This window comes from Opisthorchis viverrini (genome assembly GCF_000715545.1).
Source record: "Opisthorchis viverrini unplaced genomic scaffold opera_v5_599, whole genome shotgun sequence".
Lineage (NCBI taxonomy): Eukaryota > Metazoa > Platyhelminthes > Trematoda > Opisthorchiida > Opisthorchiidae > Opisthorchis > Opisthorchis viverrini.
Genome location: NW_008752261.1, coordinates 71,192 through 91,125, shown reverse-complemented (window position 1 = coordinate 91,125; position 19,934 = coordinate 71,192). Strand labels below are relative to the sequence as shown.

The following is a 19,934-nucleotide window of genomic DNA, read 5'->3' as shown; positions in this document are numbered from 1 at the left end:
ATTTGCTTGTGGAACAACACAAATAAATGGGTCTAGGATATGAATCTCTGTCAACACTCCAAAACTACTCAAAACACGGACACGTAATTTTCGACTGACCGAGTTTTAATGGTGTTTGCTTCGGTTTCAGCCAAGTGATCCTGTGTTTCCTAGAGAAAACCTATTCGACCATAATAAAATATGGCATATTTTATTATGGCCGAATGAGAAATGAGCAAACGCATGCGTGATTAATGTGAAGCGCAATCACCGCAAAATAGTTTTCTGGAGGAAACGGAACTAAATCGTGGAGGGTTCGTTTTGGTAATTGTTATTCATTCACCTTTGGGATCGAATACTGTGAAAGACGCATACATCACCTTGTGTCCGAATGGACGCTTGGGCATGAAGTTCGAGGTGCGCATTCAAGGGTTGCTGAAAAAAGAATTAGTTGCTTCACTACAAACGTACTGTGATTAAAAATTGAAGCCGGTGAAGCAAATGACGATATCAGAGTAGACCATGCATTGACCGTGACGGCAAAAGACATAGAAGAACAAGCGCGCTTAACTACCTGCTATTTTGGTTGAACCGTGTTGTACCTGACTACCGTTCTCGCGTCAGGGCCTGGTGCCAGAAGAAAAACTCACCAACAAGGAACACAACAGCTTAATTGCGACCGGAGTGTGCGTGTGGTTGCTATTTAAACGGCAATTTTCGGCATTGATTGAGGCTTTCTGATGAGCATTTACCGAACGCCAGTGAGCGTCAGTTCTCGTTTTAGCCTGGATTATGCAAATTGACACTGACGTTGTGTTGTCTGCACGAAACAATGATTCAAGTAACGAGTTCGGTTGTTGAAATGATCGCGTTATCGTTTTCTCCTTGCCCCTACCTGCACGGCGCTTGTGACCCACAAGCTGTTTTCGTAGGCTCTGCTGGCGTCACTTTTCAGAATGTTCTCTGGTAGAGTTGTTGGTCTTGGTTAAATTCGTGCGGTTCTTTTGACAAATCCTGTCCCATAGGCACGCCAATAATATATGTGTTTAAATAGCGCCTGCTTTTGCCACAAGAGGCTATCTCTACGGAGTAATAACTTTCAAAGTAACCAATGTCACTTGTCCACATAATGGTTTCCCGCTCGCAAAGCAATTTGAAACACAAAAATACATATCGCCATTAGTTGCATTTTACTGAATGTCGCTGTTTATGAGCACGCGCTTATTTACTGCTGCCTTTGCTTTCGCTTTTCAGGGATGCTCAAATTGCTCACACCTCGCCTGGCCATCAAGAAGATCTCGGACCACCGCCTAAAGGATGTTCCATGGAATCATCTTTTAATGTTCTTTATGGTTAGCATGCCTTTTGGTGTTGTCGAATCTTATTGGGCTGCAAAAATATAGAATGCTAAGCGCTCTGCTTGTGATACGACGCAACCAACTGATCTAAGTATTAGATCTCCAAGCATCGACACGTAATTTTGAACTAACAACCGAACTTCGTGTTTTAATCCGGATTTAGCCGAGGGCTGTAGGCTCACGCCGTGTTTAAAAGCGAGCGCATTTTATGCCTGCATAAACCATGATTTATTCACGTACGCAAAGGGATATGAACAACAGTGTGCATACATCATGTGCAGCAGAATCCGCACAAAACTGTTTTCTCAATTCACCGTAATTAGCTCATTGACGGCTTGCCAGAGGGAGTCCCATTCGAGATTCTCTCAAATCAAAAACTGTAAACAACTTGTATATCGGCTTATGTCTAAAAGCTCAGAGGTGAAGTGCGAATTCCCGATTTGCAAATGACTCTGCTTCTGTCTCGCTTCTACAGTATCCAGAACAATAGAAAATTTGAGAAGAAACTGTGGATGTCATGGTAGCAAATGCACTACTCTCAACGGCAAAACAGAAAAAGTGATGTGGGATTTTACATGACTGTTAAGTAGCTTGCTCCATTTTAGAACTGGATTTAATGAGACTTTCTGGCATGACGTGATTTATCTAGCTGTTTCTCAGTCTACTGGCCATTGTTTATTTTTCCTCAAGTGCACACAATTTAAGCTAAATGTTTTCTACAAAAAATACTCAAGGACATCGATAGTGCGCTTATCCAAACAGTTGCAATATATTACAGACATGAGCAAAACTTCCTTTTCGTGGTCAATGAAATGTAATAAAGGGAAAACATAGATCGACGCTAATCACAAAGCGACCAAAAAAACTACGCAAACCTGCAAAACACTAATCACGTTAGATGCGTATTTGAGACATAGGTAAGCGTGTGCACGTTCCAACTTCCCATTGGCCACATCGTCTTGGTTGATGACACATTGTCAGTCGCCACCTGCTCAATACCCAACAAAGTGGGATTTGATATACGCCTCAGGGGCAACAGAATGTCATGGATACCATACTGTTTTTCGCTTTCCCTGACGTTTTGGGGTCAACCACGAAACCAGTATCTTCGAACGCGATGGCAGATTGCGTCCCACATCAAACGTGTATCTCACTTGTAGGAAAGCCCTCGTTCCAGCGGGCTTAGTAACCAGAGAGTCCACGTTGGACACAACGTGAGTCAATCACTCTACAAGCACGTGTCCTCAGTAAAGGTTCTAAGACGGGGAAACACGTGCTCATATGATGGTCAACAAAACGTTCGTAAAATGTCGTGAACACTGTGGTTCTTTAGTCACTAGGTGTTTCATTGATTTGGCTCCGCAGCCCCACTAAGTGCATGACTATACCACCGGACATTTTGACGACAGTCTAGGACACTTGCGGACGGACTGCATATCTGTTTGATATACTCACGTTGCCTGAGCTTCGGATTATTGTGGCTTTTATACTGGCCTAATCTTCGTTCGGTCTGGTATGAAGGGGGAAGTGTCGTGCAACTAAGTTTTCATGTCTAAGCTACCAAAGTGCGATTGTCCTGATAGATGATATCTCAGACATCATCATAGACGTTTGTAATTGAAGGTAATTAGACGTGAGTGATTGAGCATTTCGACTAATTTACTCGTATTTCTATCAGTGTGAAGGTTGCAAATTTTTATTTACTCTATCCCTCTTTTGATATGTTTAATGAACACCCCAGGAGGAACATTTTCTCATCTGAAGGAACTTGTTGTCATTAGGTCTTTTCGGGTCGACTATTGGATAATTTGATCGTCACGAGAGATGTTTGCTTCGTAAGGCAATCGTAGTTGAGGGTCTCGTTGGAGGACTATTTGTTTGAGCTAACGAGCATTGTTCGTCTACATTCTGTCGTTTTTTGTCACTACCTATAATCTGTTTTTCATTCTGAAGTGGACTAAAAGCGGATCATTATAACTTTCAGTTTTGAAGTCTCTCTTTGGGAACACGAATTAAGTGTCCCCAACAGAAATCTCACTCGGCATCGTGAATTGTGCGGTCAAAATACGACGCCGGAGACTCAAATAAACACATGCAGTACAGCGTGTCCTGTGAATTTCTTCTGAATTATGACTAAACTAGCTTGAAACCCGACGCCTATCTGTGGGTGTAACACATACATCGCGAACACCTGCTTGGGATTGATCAGCTATGAGATGCATCTATGAATAGGTATTCATACAGAGTGAGCAACATTCATGGTTTCATCAGAAGGGCGTGGAGACACTTATTTCCTGATCCGACATGCCTGAAGCATGATTTGGGGCTTTTGAAAATATATTTGAAGAAATATTTGTCAGTGCCAACTGGTCTGCTTGTTTGGTAACCAAAAGCAGGCAGTTTTATTTTTATCCGCTTATCAGAAAAGTTGGTAACAGCAAAAAAGAAACCTGTTGTAAGAGTAATTTTCACCTTGAAATATTCTCTGAGATGATTGCTAACGGTGAATTATTCCGACAGCTACCAAAAATATGAAAAGATTCTTGTCGTAACACATTTTTAATGTTTTGGAACCAGCAAGATGGGACACAGTATGGTATGAATATCATTGCCATGACATTGAAAAATTTATAGTAATCCAATGTAGTGAATTAAAAAAATGAAACCGTATACCTTCTCTCAAAACAACTTATTTTTGAATATTACCATATCCATGAGGTTGCTAAAATCTACGCGTAGATACGCGTTTTTTCCTTCTCGTGCCTGTTTAAATGGGTTAATCTTTAGAAATCTGTTTTTATCCGATGAATGGTAATGAAATGTTATGAAATGGTAAAATACGGCCACTTTCAAATTAAATAGATAGTTTCAGCATATGTATTGATGCCATGATGTCTAAAATGTCATACGAAATCGGTCTTTGGGCACATGCTGTTGTAGCATATGTTCAGTGAAATGTTTCAGGTGAGATTCACTCAAGTCTCCAGCAAGTGGCACTTTGATCTGCAAATGAGGCTATTTTGGCATAAGACTCCTTCCTTTCAAAGTGAAATACGGGGAAGATTTTGTACTCTTCATTGTTGTTTAGATAAGCAATGACCTAATTACAAATTATGACGTGATGCGCTGCACATCCCTCCACCTAACATTAGCCTATTAAGGTTAATTTATTTCATCTAGGCCAGGAAATCCGGAAAAGATGTCTTGTTAGTTCCTAGTAGGCGCGATTATTTTTAAAAACCCATGGACGATGATTATAAGCCTGTTCCTTTTCCTTTTCCCAGATCTCATCCATTCTCCATTGAACAAGTAACGTGCGAAACTGTACACTCAATAAGCGATAAGAAATGTTACAGCCGAGCAGGTATTCTCCCTCGGCGAAATAGGTTTCTGTCCACTCGCAGCAGTTGATGAATTTGATGGATTTGTTGTGGTGGCCCATAGAAGTAAGGATAGGCGGTGTTGAATTGAATGGTGCAGCCTTGGTGACAAGTTATGTCGCGTCCCAGTGAAATTCTACAACAAGTATGTCGATTTATTAAAATTCAACGGAACAATTACCCTTCGAGCCAACTACCCCAAAATTCATTTCAAGACAATTCGGTCGAATCTGATATATTTGGATACACTTTCACACATTCAGTTCAACAAAGTAAATGTTTAAATCGGTTCGAAAATCATGTTGTTTTTTATTGGTTTTACTTCACAAAAATCAACCGAAATCTCTCTCCAAAATGGTTTGACTGCTTATACAAGGTCAATCGATAAGTAGCTTCATGAAGGCAGATAGTCTGCATATACTTCCAGATAATTTTGTGTTGTCGGTAAAACAGTTCCCAGCTAAATCCATGTACCAGTATTATGTTGACTGGATTCGTCACATTTTCGGTCACAGGAATATGAAAAATGTTGAGGGATATATGCTAGCATTTTTGTTGAATTTTCAGAGATTTTTCAACTCTTTGTTAATACTAATTAGTCTACGAAATGCCTGTGCGCGACAGACGGTCCTCTGGCCATCGGAGTACATATACAACATTTACCTCCCTACTTGTCCTGAGAAACTGCAGTAATTCATCGAGTGTGGCAGAGTTCTTTCTCCCTGAGACCATCTGATGTGCCTCACCATTGCTTCGCACATGCTTCCGCCAGATATGAGCAATGCTCCGGACATAGTAAGCGCTGATAGCTTTCCTCTGCTCACTGGGGAAGCGCTTGTGAATAATAAAGCAGTATGGATTCCACTGGTGCAGCGCGAACTATGTCCTTGACGAAAAAATCTGACGTCACCCGGACAATACAGATACAAAGCCTCTGAGCTTGTCAAGCTGCAGATGACCCGTATTTTCGGCCGGTCCAAAAGTACGTGATCAGCTGTCCGGATAAGCAAATATATCTGTACTTTTGAGGTGACAGCCTGCCCGCTTGCCTGACAGCCGTTTGGAGCGTATTCTGTCGGCTGCTTTAAAGTTTGGGGCATTTAGTGGCGGGGCCTACGTTCACGTAGGTGCCAGATTGCAGCCAACAGCAATTAGTTGGTCTTTTAAAGTTTATTTGAAAGTTCACGTACTTTTCACATCTCTGCCGCTACTTCGCAGCTCATAGCTAAGCAGGGTGAGTTGTTCATTTCTACCCATAACTTGCGAGTAACCAGCTCTTCAAAAGGGAGTTTTTAAGATCATCATGCAAATCACACAATGGCTGATTTAATTTTCTGTTAAAGCCAAAAAAATCCCTGAAATCACCGATGGTCACACACCGATAGATGATCCAGATTCACCGATAGATTTGTACGTAATCTCCATGTTTTTGACCAATAATGCTGCATGTCACCGCCCTTTAAATGCAAGCTGACGTCCCGTCCTCGCCACACGTGTCGGAGTGGCAACATTCTTAAATTTCTAGGTAAGCAACACATGCGGAGCTTTGCGGCATTTTCAATAAGGTAGTTAAGACGATATGCAACTATAAGAGGTCTGAACCAAGAGGTGTAGTATCACCTTCATAATTAATGTTTGTGAGGAAACCTCGAGACTGTTTGTCCTTCGAGGTTTTATAAGGAGGACTTGTGAAATTTGAAGCATCATACGAATAAAAATTAGCAAAGGAAAGATGAGAGAGAGTCCAGATATTTCCTTCAAGCCTGGACGTGGTTAACCCAAGTGATCGCTTGCCGTGAACTATTCCACGTCCAACTGAGAGCCCACTCAAGGTTATGGGATATCTGTGTATCGTCTTTGTCAACGGCAGACCGCTGAGTCCTTCTAGATGAAGCACTTCTCAAAGTGTCCGACGCAACGCAAACGACGACAGGTTTGTCAGTGAGTTGGCCTTGCTGATCATTTCCTTTCATTTGAATAAATCAAATGAAATGAGACACAAAAAGTGTCTCAGTCTCATAGGATTTGCAAACCACGGGTGTCGACACCATCATACCGCCACGCCAAATCTCAAAGCTGTCCGACCGATTTTATTGAGTTTACCGGGGCAAAGAAGATGAAAGCATATTCTCAACGTGATTGCTCTCATGGAAGTTGTTTTGCCATTTTGTATTTGCTGAAAAATATCAAGCTCATACTGTAGCGTGATACGTTCATGTAACAGCGCTCTTACACCAAAATACCTTATTTAATTCGTGGTATATGTTTATTGGTGGCAAAGTATGCAATTGAGGCATAATACAAATTATCCGGTATCGGCCACAAAAAGACTGAGCTCCTCCTCGGGGTGACAGCTTGACCACAACCCCACAGCCCAGTGAGCTATGCTGGGCAATGGGCTTTGCCTGAACAGGTGACATCTCCTATCAAGTTGGTCAACGTTTAGTATTCCATTCCACGTACAACCATGAATTTCACCCTCAAAAAATAGAGGATGCATTGCAACACGATTGCACGACATTACAGCATCAATTTTACCACATTGTGTTGCTGTGAATGAGGATGGCAATTTATTGCTTTGCTAACAGGTCAATCGCATTTGATTTGAAATAATTTACAAAAGCTTCTGCGTTCCACACAAACAAACATTAGACACATCCAGCTGCGTCTTTTCAAGAAAGAGGTGTGCCATCATTTGCTGGTTCACTATTTGGTGAAGGCAAAACCTTCAAAGTGGGCTTCCGATGATTTGTCACCTGCTGAGCTGCCCTTGTCACCTAACGATTTCACTATTGCAACCATGAATTCACCCTCAAAAAATAGAGGATGCATTGCAACACGATTGCACGACATTACAGCATCAATTTTACCACATTGTGTTGCTGTGAATGAGGATGGCAATTTATTGCTTTGCTAACAGGTCAATCGCATTTGATTTGAAATAATTTACAAAAGCTTCTGCGTTCCACACAAACAAACATTAGACACATCCAGCTGCGTCTTTTCAAGAAAGAGGTGTGCCATCATTTGCTGGTTCACTATTTGGTGAAGGCAAAACCTTCAAAGTGGGCTCCCGATGATTTGTCACCTGCGGAGCTGCGCTTGTCACCTAACGATTTCACTATTGCAGACAAACGCAAGGAGGTAATAAATCAACCCCGTACGGAGATAGTACTTTTGTTTTCGGCCAGTCACTTGCAAGATAATTAGCAGAATCGGAAAACCAGGACATGGCTACCTCACCAGAACTCACTTTGGATTAATATTAACATTATTGATTACAATAATTCCTTTATGTTCGGTAGATCGTTCTTCACAGTTACAAAACATTTATTGAACTACTTTCTGTGGTTTATCGGCACTCACAGATGTCTAGACCTAACTGATTTATTGACTGTAAATTTTGTGTTTGCATAAACTTTTGGCATAAAAAGTGGGAATGTCAGATAACGAGTAACGCTTTGAATGTCCACAATCCGATTTTCTAATCGGTAATGATGTCGGTTAAGTTTTTTCAAACTTTCAGTGTTATTTATATTTTGGCATCGGTTTAGTAATTATTTGACTTGGGCAAATGCTATAAAACAACTTGCACACTTTCGATCCATTTCCACCCCAGGTCCAATCTTTTATTGTTTCATCAAGTCTGTTTATCTCTTATCTCCTTCTTCGGATTGGGTAAAAGGGAGTGAAAAATCCTAACGGGCAAATCCAGGCGAGCTTAATTGTTGACTCACCGTAACTGTGATTTATACCGGTTATCGTTTCAATTCAGGGATCCATTGTTGTAATAAATACGCGAAGTGGACGAAGCCATGGAACACAGGAATTTGGTAAACTATCTGCAAATTTAGCTGCAATCAACTACGTCTTGCTGAAGAACTGCACCAAACATCTTGTTGTTATTGGGAATACAACCGTTGCACTTGTCCACGAATAGCTCTCCCAGTTTTCGCGATCCAGCTCGTCATTTGTGGCAACGCTCCGATTGTGCAAAACTAATATATATAATATAATTGTAATTGTTCAGCTGTAACACCCTTTCGGTGCCTAGCTGCCATGTCGCCCGAAGGTTACACGAGGGCTAGAATACTGCCAGGTTGCCCAAGCATAGACACGGGAAGTTGAGAGGAAGAGGTCAGTTTCGAACCACGGACATTTCGATCAGTAGATTCACGCCCTAACCCCCATTGTGCAAAACTGGCCTGCAATAATGGTCTGATAATCTTTAGCAGCGCTAGCCAAACCAGTTGCTCTCCATTTGTTTGGAGTCAGAATAAGACTATAGGTTGTAGATGTGCGCAGTAGCATGTAGACTATTTCCTGTTCCCTCCAAAGCTGTTTACAGTTTTCACGGATAATCTTGCCTGTCAATTATCATACTGATTGGAAAACCGTGTAATGCGTAATATTGGACTCACCTAGTAGCTTGGACGGTCCATGAAGTGGGTAACATCATGGGAAGGTATATTAGCGGCCCATCGTAACGGTAATCATGAATTCCGCCAAAGGAGAAAATCCCGCCTCTGAAAACTCCGTCGTGATCCCTGCGAAAAAATCAATAGGAATTATGAACTAGTAGCCTTAAATCACGTTTCATGCTCATCAAGCTATACGAAAGCAGTAAATCGAGCTTTTCAGCCTCCTCATTTTTAAAATTAAATTATTTCGAAGTTCCAGCCTGACCTTGGCTGAACAGGCAATGCTCTCACTGACAAGTGAACACTGTTCCTCTGAAATTGTCGTGGTCTCAAAAGTTCTCTGGATTTTCTCGGATACTATATTGGTTCCTCAACCCAAAACTATACCCTTTACAAAGCGAGCCTTGTGATCAATGGTGTTTTTTCCGTACTATTAATTTGAATAAAAAAAGTTTCAGGCACAAAATGACCCGATCCACGCTATCCATTATAGATTTTGATCGTAGTGTCTCCAAAAAGGTACGCTGATGTTTGTGTGGTTTAATTAAACATAGAGCTAGTTAGAATCCAAACCAAACTTTCTATGATCTCATACATCGTGAAAGGATACATTCTTCAGATCCCCATTTGTGGACGTTTCTAGCAAAATGGCCACCTCTCTTGTTTCGGCGATGTTTCCTCACATTAACGTAAAATCGCCCAGTGATCACACTGAGTATTAAAAGGCAAATTGTTTGTGGGTTCGTCTGATTTTGAGCTGAGAAGGCAAGGCGTTTTTGTCTACAGTCGGTTCTAGTTGATCGGGACAGATTTCCTGCTGTTTATGCGAACAAAAACAAAAACAGAAAATCTGAGATGTGCAATGGTTAAAATGCTTCCACTTTGTAGATGATGCCATGTGGCTCACAGCCTCGAAGTGAGGAGCCGTTTGGGCACCCTTAGTTGCTCACGTTCCGGTTGTCCCCCCGATTTGAGTAGTTCATTTCGGGTTTTTTCCGACAGACACAGTTTGGTCAACGTAGTCTATTCCAAGCAGCACGACTGCTTGACTTTATTCGTCGTTTGCCGACTACCGCCTTCTTGGTCTTGCGTTCCTCCAATCCCTACTCTCCAAAGTGTGTCAGACTATGATATCTCCAGTGCACTGTTTGCTTGGAAGTTCAACCTTTCTATTAACCGTTCTATTTGACTGAGTGTGATGTGAAGCCTGGAGATCTCAGAATAATATTGAACGGATATGTTTCGGCATACTACGTACAAACCAACTTTTCTAATTTTAAGAGTGTCATTGTATGAGAGGATCTAATCCAGTTGAAGTGGAATAGTCAGCAGAGGTAGTCGTTAAATTGAATGTTTCCCCCTTGTCCCGATCATATTCTTGGAACACGCGTTCTATGGAAAGATGGGGAAATTTATCGAAAAACCATCAGGGTTTGCGTGGTCCAAGTTTGAGCTTCTCTTCAAATGAGCAGCTCATGAGCGATGGGTTATTTTTCATTAACGAGCCAGCAACGATAAATTTGCGTGTGCTCATCGCTGCGAAAAGATTCACATAATATAAACGACAAGATTTGTAGAAGTGCCAAACAGCTTGCCTAAGAATTATTAGGTAAAATTGCCCATGAGACAAAAATCGTTTACTAATCAACAGTGAACTTAGTACAAGGCAACCATTTGAAACTTCTGTCTGAAGTGTTAACGTGTATCAGCAGAGATTCCAGCCAGCACTTGAAAAGGCCACTTGTATATTAGATCCCCTACGGTTTACCGATTTTCAGTATTGGAATTTCGCTGCAAGCAGGCAAAAAAAGTAAATTACAACCGAAATGCTTTCTACCCTTGTTGCTAAACATCTCCTCTATTACGGAACCGTCAGTCATACGCACAGGTTGGAATGATGATGCAATCATCAATGGTGCCCGAATGGTCTATTGTTCACTCTGTTAGTTAGTAAGTTCTCGAAAATTGCCATATTTGCTCACGCGTTGAGTCTTTAGGCTCTAATCTGTCATTGTTCCTCCGAGTGCTTCTGGGGCAGGAATACATGATCGTCGTCACATCATGTGGATTTTGTACAACATATTCACCACCAAATTCCGAAAACGGTTAAAATATGTCTATGAAAATCTGCCGAACAGAACAATCTTGAAAACAATGACGTATGATTAAAGGCTGTGTATAGATGTTATAGATAACCCAGAAAAATGTTGCGAAAAATCATGACACCTTGGCAATCCACGTGACTGCAATGTGACTGACGAAGCGTAGCCTCCTAAAATTTTTTGAAGATTCCAAGGGATTGGAAAATACACGCCTGCACTGTTAGCCGTGATCAGCCATATGCAAGCTGGCTTGCAAATACGCGTTTGACGGAGTAGCGCTGTGGAAATGCAATCTTGCTCAATAACATTTCGATCAAAGTGTGCATTTAGGCAAAGCTTCCCAATTTTCGTATGTGACAAGGTAAACTCCAGTGACGGTTGGCCTACGGAACCTGAGAATGACGATTACGAGGGTAGTCTTTGCTCCTGGATATGTTATTTCTGGTCGTTGCATGGTTGGTGAAATCATAGTGGCTGGTGTCGCACACATCGTCTGGTATTGAGCATCACGCCAGAGACGGACACAAACAGGGTAGGTGGTGTCAAGGAAAACAACTCTGTGTGATAATGCTCCTTCTCTGTGGCTGTAAAATGAGTCTAGGCTGATCTAAGTGCCCCCTGCATCGTTAAATATGTATGCATATGTATGCTGCATGTGCCAAATGAAATGGAACGCCAGCGAATGACAATTTATTGAATTTGCTTGGAAATCATACTGGGTTTGTCAAGCTGGTAGAACACGGTACTCTACTTGTTGGAACACTGTCGGCCAAAATCTTGTGTCCTTCATCCAAAATCACTGTCAAAAACATACCACGACTGTATTGAGCAACTCGAAAAAACGCCACATTACCTTAAGCGCAGTTAAATTGATTGCTTTCAGATGAAATGGAAAATTCACGGGAAATGTCACATTACCCACCCCGGTGGTTGGCGTGTTCTAGCCTTCTAGCGAAAATTTGACTCATAGTTATTTTAGTTCCTTCGGGGACCACCTGGTTAACAACCAAATACCGTCATATCGAATTATCCGGCCCATGGTTGCACAACCTGTCAATATCTCACTGGTCATGCTTTCTTCTAGAAAAATGGCTCCTGGGAACCCGAAAGTGTGTAACAGATGAACAACTGATTTGCATGCAGATTGTAATGGGATTGTCGGTGAAAATCAATGTCATTGCGACCCCCGAAATAGATCAGGGCAAAACTACGGTTTGCTATTAAAATTACAGAAATTACTTCCCATTTATTAGTGTGCCCACAATATTTCTGGTCACCCTCAATCCTACACAGGTTCTTTGGGTATTTCCGTTTTTAGCTGCTTCGGCTAATGTTTGGTTCTTTAGTAGTGACCTTTGGTTGTTTGCAGTGATTGGAATACTTATCTGAATTCCTGACCATAGTAAATGAAGCTTGCTGATTCAGGTGGATGTGGCTTGCATAGAAAGTTAGTGTGTACTATGGAGCGAGGAAACGANTTGTCAATGGTGCCCGAATGGTCTATTGTTCACTCTGTTGGTCAGTAAGTTCCCAAAAATTGCTACGCGTCGAAAAGTATCACTAACTTTTCATTGCTTTTGCTTGTCCCCAAAACTGTTTCGAGTATTTAGGCTCTAATCTGTCATTGTTCCTCCTAGTGCTTCTGGGGCAGGGATACTTGATCATCGTCACATCATGTGGATTTTGTACAACATTTTCACCACCAAATTCCGAAAACGGTTAAAATATGTCTGTGAAAATCTGCCGAATGGTAATTTTAATTAAAAATTTCAGAACATTCTTGGAAACAATGACGTAACGGTCACTCAGTCAGGGAGTAGATTAAGTAGTTCTTCATTATAATCGTCAAGTTTTAGCTTATAATCATGAGTTGTGGACGATCGTGTTCAAACCTGACTAGGCAACATCAATGAATGAATGACTCACGGGCGAAACCAAAAAGTGAATACAGGTTCATCTGGAAACGCGGTCAGGAGCGACTGAGCAAAGTTGCCCGGTGTCACGTCAGAAGCAGGTCCAAGCCCCAGTTTCCCGGAAAACCGGTCAAGAAAGGGTGGACGACTTTTCATTGTAACAATTGTTTGAAAGTTGAAATTTCTGAGACTATACTCTCCAATCTACATTGCATTAGTTTCAATCGGAAAACCGGCATACCCGGAGCACATCTGTAACATTGAATCCATCTAGTGGGTCAATGCCGACAATATTGCAAATCATTACGCCGACTTGTTTGGTTGCTGAGGCATCAACGCGATAGTTCACGTACTGCTTCCCGCTGTGTCTCTCTACTGACACAAGTAGCGAGGTCCCAATCGACGTGTCCACTTGAACGCTTAGATGTTGACTTGGCGTGCCTATTTCTATGTCAATGTACAAAGACCCCTGAGCGAATATATTGATCAAATTTTATTCGTACATCGGGGTGCAGTTTCATCATATGTGAGTTTGCCTCTCTTTTATGGCGCTCGAGCTTAATTCCTCCCACGTAATTCAAACTTTCGTTCCTTGCACTTGTATGTTATGGCAAATAAAAATACATACCTGTTCGACAAAGCATGAAGACTAAAGAAATACCGGTGAAAGAGCAACAGAGTCAAGTAAGTTCCAATCATAGGGTAGACTTGTAAAAACCGCGTTTTGAGAAGAAACAACTTGTGTGAAGGTGAGACACATGGCTTTGAATGAGTCTTTATTAGGCTTTATTCATTATACAGAGGAAATATGATTTGTCGAATGTTAGTTTTTAGCGCAACCAACCGGCTAACTCAAGCAATTGGATTGAACTGTCTGTTTCACCAAAACAATCAAGATTTATGAATGCTGTCTGTTCATTGGTTCACCGTCTGGCGGCATTTTCAAGGAAAACTGTCTTTGTTTCGTTTGTCTCTGTAAGTAGTCCGAAAAAAGCGGAAAGCGAGAATGAAGAACAACAAGTATTTGTAACCTGGGATGCATTCTTCCTGAACTATTTCGTTCATATACGCGATATGTCTAACACGCAGATAAAAACGGTTTCTCAGCTCCTCGGATGAAAGGTGCGAAATCAAGCTAACCGACGTCTCAGATTGTGTATTGCTGTGCAAGCCCCAGTGCTTCGCGAGTGAGGTCTAATTAATTTCTAGCCAATGTGCCACCGTGTAAGACAATATACCCCCTGATTATCGGCCTTATTGCTCGTGGCTGGTTTGATAGTTTTAACGGGAAAATATAGATGTGCTTGTGAATATTTGGTCCCACATTCGGTTTGTTTTGCTTGATACTCGTGAGAAGGAGATTTGACGGAAACCTCCGTTCGCAGTACCTGGTGGCCGAATGGGCGCAAAGCGCAGTACACTCTCAGCTTCTGGGCTACACATGACTGGCTAGGTGAACACTTGTCCGCAAACGACCGACGCCTCAGAAGTATCGGAGGGCTCCAACGAATTTGTAACGGAGTAAATAAAGAAAAAGTATTTGGTTGTGTATGGGGTAGTTCAATCAAGTAGAACGTCAAGCACCATGGATTACTGTGGCCAGGCCGTGCTCTACGCGTAACGAAACGTCGTGTAAATATATGGCTCTTATATCTCATGACTCTTCCAGATCGATGAGGTCCCCATGGTTGAAAACAGAATTTGGCAGAAGATTCTATATGAAAGTCCAAAAGTCTGGGTATGTATTCTTTCCGTCTTCTAAGATAGTGTTCCCTTATCGACGTCAATGGTTGTCAAGCGGTCAGCTCCTATCTGGATCGTCTCACTGCGGTAGGCCGCAATTAGTTGTCGTATTTTACCCACTCATTTTTCTTCTATCCACTCTCAGGCTTTGAATATATTCAGTCAATATTGTGGCAATCAAGCATTAGTGTCACCACTGATTCTGGATTCCCTGATGAGGATTTTTGTACTCGCGTATGCGAATTTATCTCAGTGCACCATCTGTATAACCGTGCGAAGTCCGACACCGATTCCTGACCTGGAAGGTCTAATCTACTTTGAAACACTTGTGTCAATGACCGTGTTGATAACCTTTGATACATGTTCAGCTATTCAATCTGTTGGTTTTCATCCTACCAATCACTGAAAGCGCGCTTATAGGGGCCCGATAGTCTGAGCGACGCAGGGGATATCCGAAAAGTGCTCTCTTTGTAGACCACATGCAAACCAAGCATAGGAAATTGAAAAGCGTGTGGACAATAAATATTCCTGCTCGCTGGGAAAACTGGATTATTCCAAACAATAGCAATAAAAGTTCCCGAAAACTTTGCCCTGATTGAATAGTGCATGCGCGTTTTCACCTTCGTCTTTGTTGCAATTCCGCACACCAAAGTAAAGTCGATACGCCGTGGAAAATAATCCAGGTTTCAATTGGCAACTCCAGGGTTTATGTCGCCGAAACATCTTTCCCACTAAAAGGTGCTAAACAAAACCTTCGCTCATTTTCAAGTAAAGTATTGCTCCCTTAGTCTTAATGGAAAACAATATGCACTATTTTCTCCCTCTGGAATCCATAGAAAGTGTGACAAGAAGTTCTAAATTTCCAGTGATTCTCTCAACGTAAGTTGTTTTTTTTTAACATAATTTCAGTTATGCCCGCTCTGATTGATGTCATACGCGCAAGAAAAATTCAAACTTAACAGGAAGCGTGCATCAAGGAGCTGAAACTTTAAGGTTGCCCTTCAAGTATTCGAATATCAACGCTCTTTGATTTGTCAGGAGAGACAGCGAAATCGAACGAATGCTGCACGCAGAACGTCCGTTTCGCAAACCGCTATTGGTCGTTTTGAGCTGTTTGGGCAAATGGTTAGAAAATCAAATGTTCCGTCATTGGCAAGAACTGAGGTGATCAAGCAAATGCAAGAGATTTTGACCTATGAGTGAAGAGAATTCACGATAAATTCCGAGAAGGACCATAAAGCAGTTTCATGGGAACCGCCATCACTGCGCATCTGACGAAGCTTTGTGCAGGTTAAGCAATGTTGTGGAATGTAGGTAGCTCGGGTGCGCTGTTTGGTTGTTGGTCTGTTCGCCGAGCTTGGCAGTTGGATTGCAAACGTTTCATCACCAATCGAGGTGACATCGTCGGTGCAGGGTTAAGTGCACTGACGATGTCACCTCGATTGGTGATGAAACGTTTGTTGCAGGTTTCCGAAAACTCTCAGCCTGTATTTTGGATATTCGGTTGATCGGCCGCGAATGGCTGATTAGCGTTTGTAATCAGATCGCCTTCAGACAGGATGCTGAACCATCCATCCTAAAACCAAATCTCATTCCGCCCCTCATATAGCCAGTGCCATTATCACAACCACTTCAGTAAGTACCCAAGGCATAATGACTATAATGTTTTCTTTCAACTTGTAGAGAACATGCCAATTGAGGTATGATCGAGTCGTTACAGCCTGAACGCCACCGGCAATAACAAAACGGTGGAGGTACGTAAAACCAATGATGGGAGTTTTAGTGTTGATTGCTACGTTTCCAAAAATACATTTCGATGCAACGATCACCATAGGGTTCATTAGAATGGAAGATCGGATTTCCTCGTGGAAAAGATTTGGAAAGCATTCGGTGGATTTATTGCTAAGCCGTTGTTTGCTTCCGACAAATAAGATACTTCAATCTGTAACTAGGTTACCGAGTTCGTGGCGATTAAAGGCACGATGAATCTAAACCAATCTGAGGTGTCAGTCGATGGGTTTTATTTGGTAGCTTCAGGCAACGTGTGTCGCGACCAATGGTTAACTTACATGGAAAGCCATGCCGTGCTGAATTTCAGCCATTTTGGAGGGCTTTCATTTTCCTGTTTAGTAGGTATACCATCAAATAACGTTGAATTCGCAAGGACATGAATCTAGGGAAATTAGTACATCGTCTCTTGTATCCACTCCGGCATCACCTCAGAATACGTTGCTGGCATTAGGCTTCACAATACATCTCGCATATAGTTTCCAGGATTAAAGGCGGTGTATAGATTTTATAGATAACCCAGAAAAATGTTGCGAAAAATCATGATAGCTTGGTAATTCACGTGACTGCAATGTGACTGACAGGCCAAAGGGCGTTCCCGGTACTGTAAATATGCCCAAATATGGAAAACATCGAGTGTGGGCTCACCAGGATATTCACGCTAGAAAAAGTGAGGCTTTTTTTAAAACAAAGTCGTATGAACATGGATGCCTGTAAGAATGTTTTTGACGAAGCATAGCCTCCTAAACTTTTTGAAGATTCCAAGGGATTAGAACATATACGCCTGCACTGTTATCCGTGAGCAGCAATTTGCAAGCTGGCTTGCAAACACGCGTTTGACGGAGTACCGCTGCATTTTGTGGAAATGCAATCTTGCTCAATAACATTTTAATCAAAGTGTACATTTAGGCAAAGCTTCCCAATTTTCGTATGTGACAAGGTAAACTCCAGTGGCCGATCGCCAACGGAACCTGAGAATGACGATTTCGAGTGTAGTCGTTGTTCCTGGGTATGTTATTCCTGGTCGTTGCATGGTTGGTGAAATCATAGTGGCTGGTGTCGCACACATCGTCTGGTATTGAGCATCACGCCAGAGACGGACACAAACAGGGTAGGTGGTGTCAAGGAAAACAACTCTGTGTGATAATGCTCCTTCTCTGTGGCTGTAAAATGAGTCCAGACTGATCTATGTGCCCCCTGTATCGTTAAATATCTGAACATATGTATGCTGCATGTGCCAAATAAAATGGAACGTCAGCGAATGAAAATTTATCGAATTTGCTTGAAAATCATACTGGGTTTGTCAAGCTGGTAGAAGACGGTACTTTACTTGCTGGAACACTTGCGTCTTTCATCCAAAACCACTGTCAAAAACATACCACGACTGTATTGAGCAACTCGAAAAAACGCCACATTACCTTAAGCGCAGTTAAATTGATTTCTTTCAGATGAAATGGAAAATTAACGGGGAATGGCACATTACCCACCTCGGTGGTTGGCGTGTTCTAGCCATCTAGCGTAAATTTGACTCATAGTTATTTTAGTTCCTTCGGGGACCACCTGGTTCACAACCGAATACCGTCATCTCGAATTATCCGGCCCATGATTGCACAACCTGTCAATATCTCACTGGTTGTGTTTCTTTTAGAAGCATGGCTCCCGGGGACCCGAAATTGTGTAACAGATGAACAACTGATTTGCTAGATTACGGCGTTTTAATTTTGTAAACGTATTGCATGCAGATTGTAATGGGATTATCAGTGAAAATCAATGTCATTGTGACCCCTGAAATAGATCAAGGCCAAACTTCGGTTTGCTATTAAAATTGCAGAAATTATTTCTCATTTATTAGTGTGCCCACAATATTTCTAGTCACCCTCAATTCTACACAGGTTCTTTGGGTATTCCCGTTTTTAGCTGCTTCGCCTACTGTTTGGTTCTTTAGTAGTGACCCTTGGTTGTTTGCAGTGATTGAAATATTTATCTGAATTCCTGACCATAGTAAATGAAGCTGCTGATTCACAGGTAGACGTGACTTGCGTAGAAAGATAGTGTGTACTATGGAGCGAGGAAACGACTGATTTTCTGGTTTGAACCATATTTGAAGAGTTATGTGCCAAGTGTGGAGGCTTATGTCATGCTGCGTTTTTCACCCTCACAATATGTAGTCGGATTGAGTCGGAGGAAAGCAAATCGTCCCATTCGAATATGCGATTAATATGACAGAACCAGTAACGGCTTGCACGATTATCCTAACAGTTACTGATTTTGGGACAGAATGTAAGTGGGAAGAAACTTCGTTTTACGATTTTTCGCTTTTTTTGGCTGGCGGCCGGATTTATATAACGTACAGGAGTAGCGGTCAATGGCGAGTCCTCAAAGTTCATGCGCACCTAAGTGGATAACAGCACGGTGTGGCAGATTTACAGCGTCCATTTGAGCCAGTAACGATACGGGACCGGTTATAAACCAAAGTTGATGAGTTATGCTGAAATAACAACAAACGGAAGAGATGAAAAAATAGTATGAGTACAGTGGTCAGTTGCAGACGGAAAAGTTTAGGTTAGGCGTGGCAGCGGAAGGACCAGCAGCAAAATCGACGGAAAGTTTGCACCCCCATAGCTCGGCTACTCGGCATTGTACTTCCACCAGGAATGTGGAGATAGTAGAGTGAGATTTTACAGCAGTTATTCCCAATGCTGCTATAAGGGGTTTTTGGGCATTTGTTTTCTCTCAGGGTAATACCAACGGCAGGGTACAATGTGTAGAAAGCTTGTCAAGTATGATACTGTGTTTTCCGCCTGACTGGGTTTGAATATTGCATCAATTAATGCGCACTGAATGAAGATTTCGACCTTGTAGAAAGGCCAATCTGCATGAAAAAGCCGCAAATCACTGTGCTGCTGAGTGATGCTCTTTAATTCTCTCTTTTCGAAACTCGAAGGAATTTTTCACCGGATATTAGTTTGCTAGTGCTTTGATTACTTGGGTTTTTGACCACAAATGGCCCATTTGCCGTATGGATATGTCACGCGTATGCAGGTAGGTAGAACGCATTACCCCTCTAATGCGGGATTTACCTTAGGCACTGAATACATGTACAATTTGAAAATTGAAAACAAATAGTTTCTTTCGATGAAAAATTTGTCCTTTTGTAGTTTTTCTAGTTGGTAGATCGGCAGACGATTTGCATCTTAATTATCCCCAAATCCCCTCACACTGCAACAGTGAGCAAGCAATCAGCAAGCGA

The 19,934-nt window shown here is 41.9% G+C and overlaps 1 protein-coding gene across 1 annotated transcript; it reads right to left on the bottom strand.

The window, feature by feature from the left end:
* Positions 1–4,687: 4,687 nt before the first annotated feature.
* Positions 4,688–13,457, bottom strand: T265_11819 (hypothetical protein; the record flags this gene model as incomplete). Its single annotated transcript, XM_009178594.1, has 5 exons — positions 4,688–4,853; positions 8,795–8,935; positions 9,139–9,264; positions 13,167–13,357; positions 13,395–13,457. 5 exons carry the CDS (start codon positions 13,455–13,457, stop codon positions 4,688–4,690), a joined length of 687 nt encoding a protein of 228 aa, XP_009176858.1.
* Between the last annotated feature and the right edge of the window lie 6,477 nt (positions 13,458–19,934).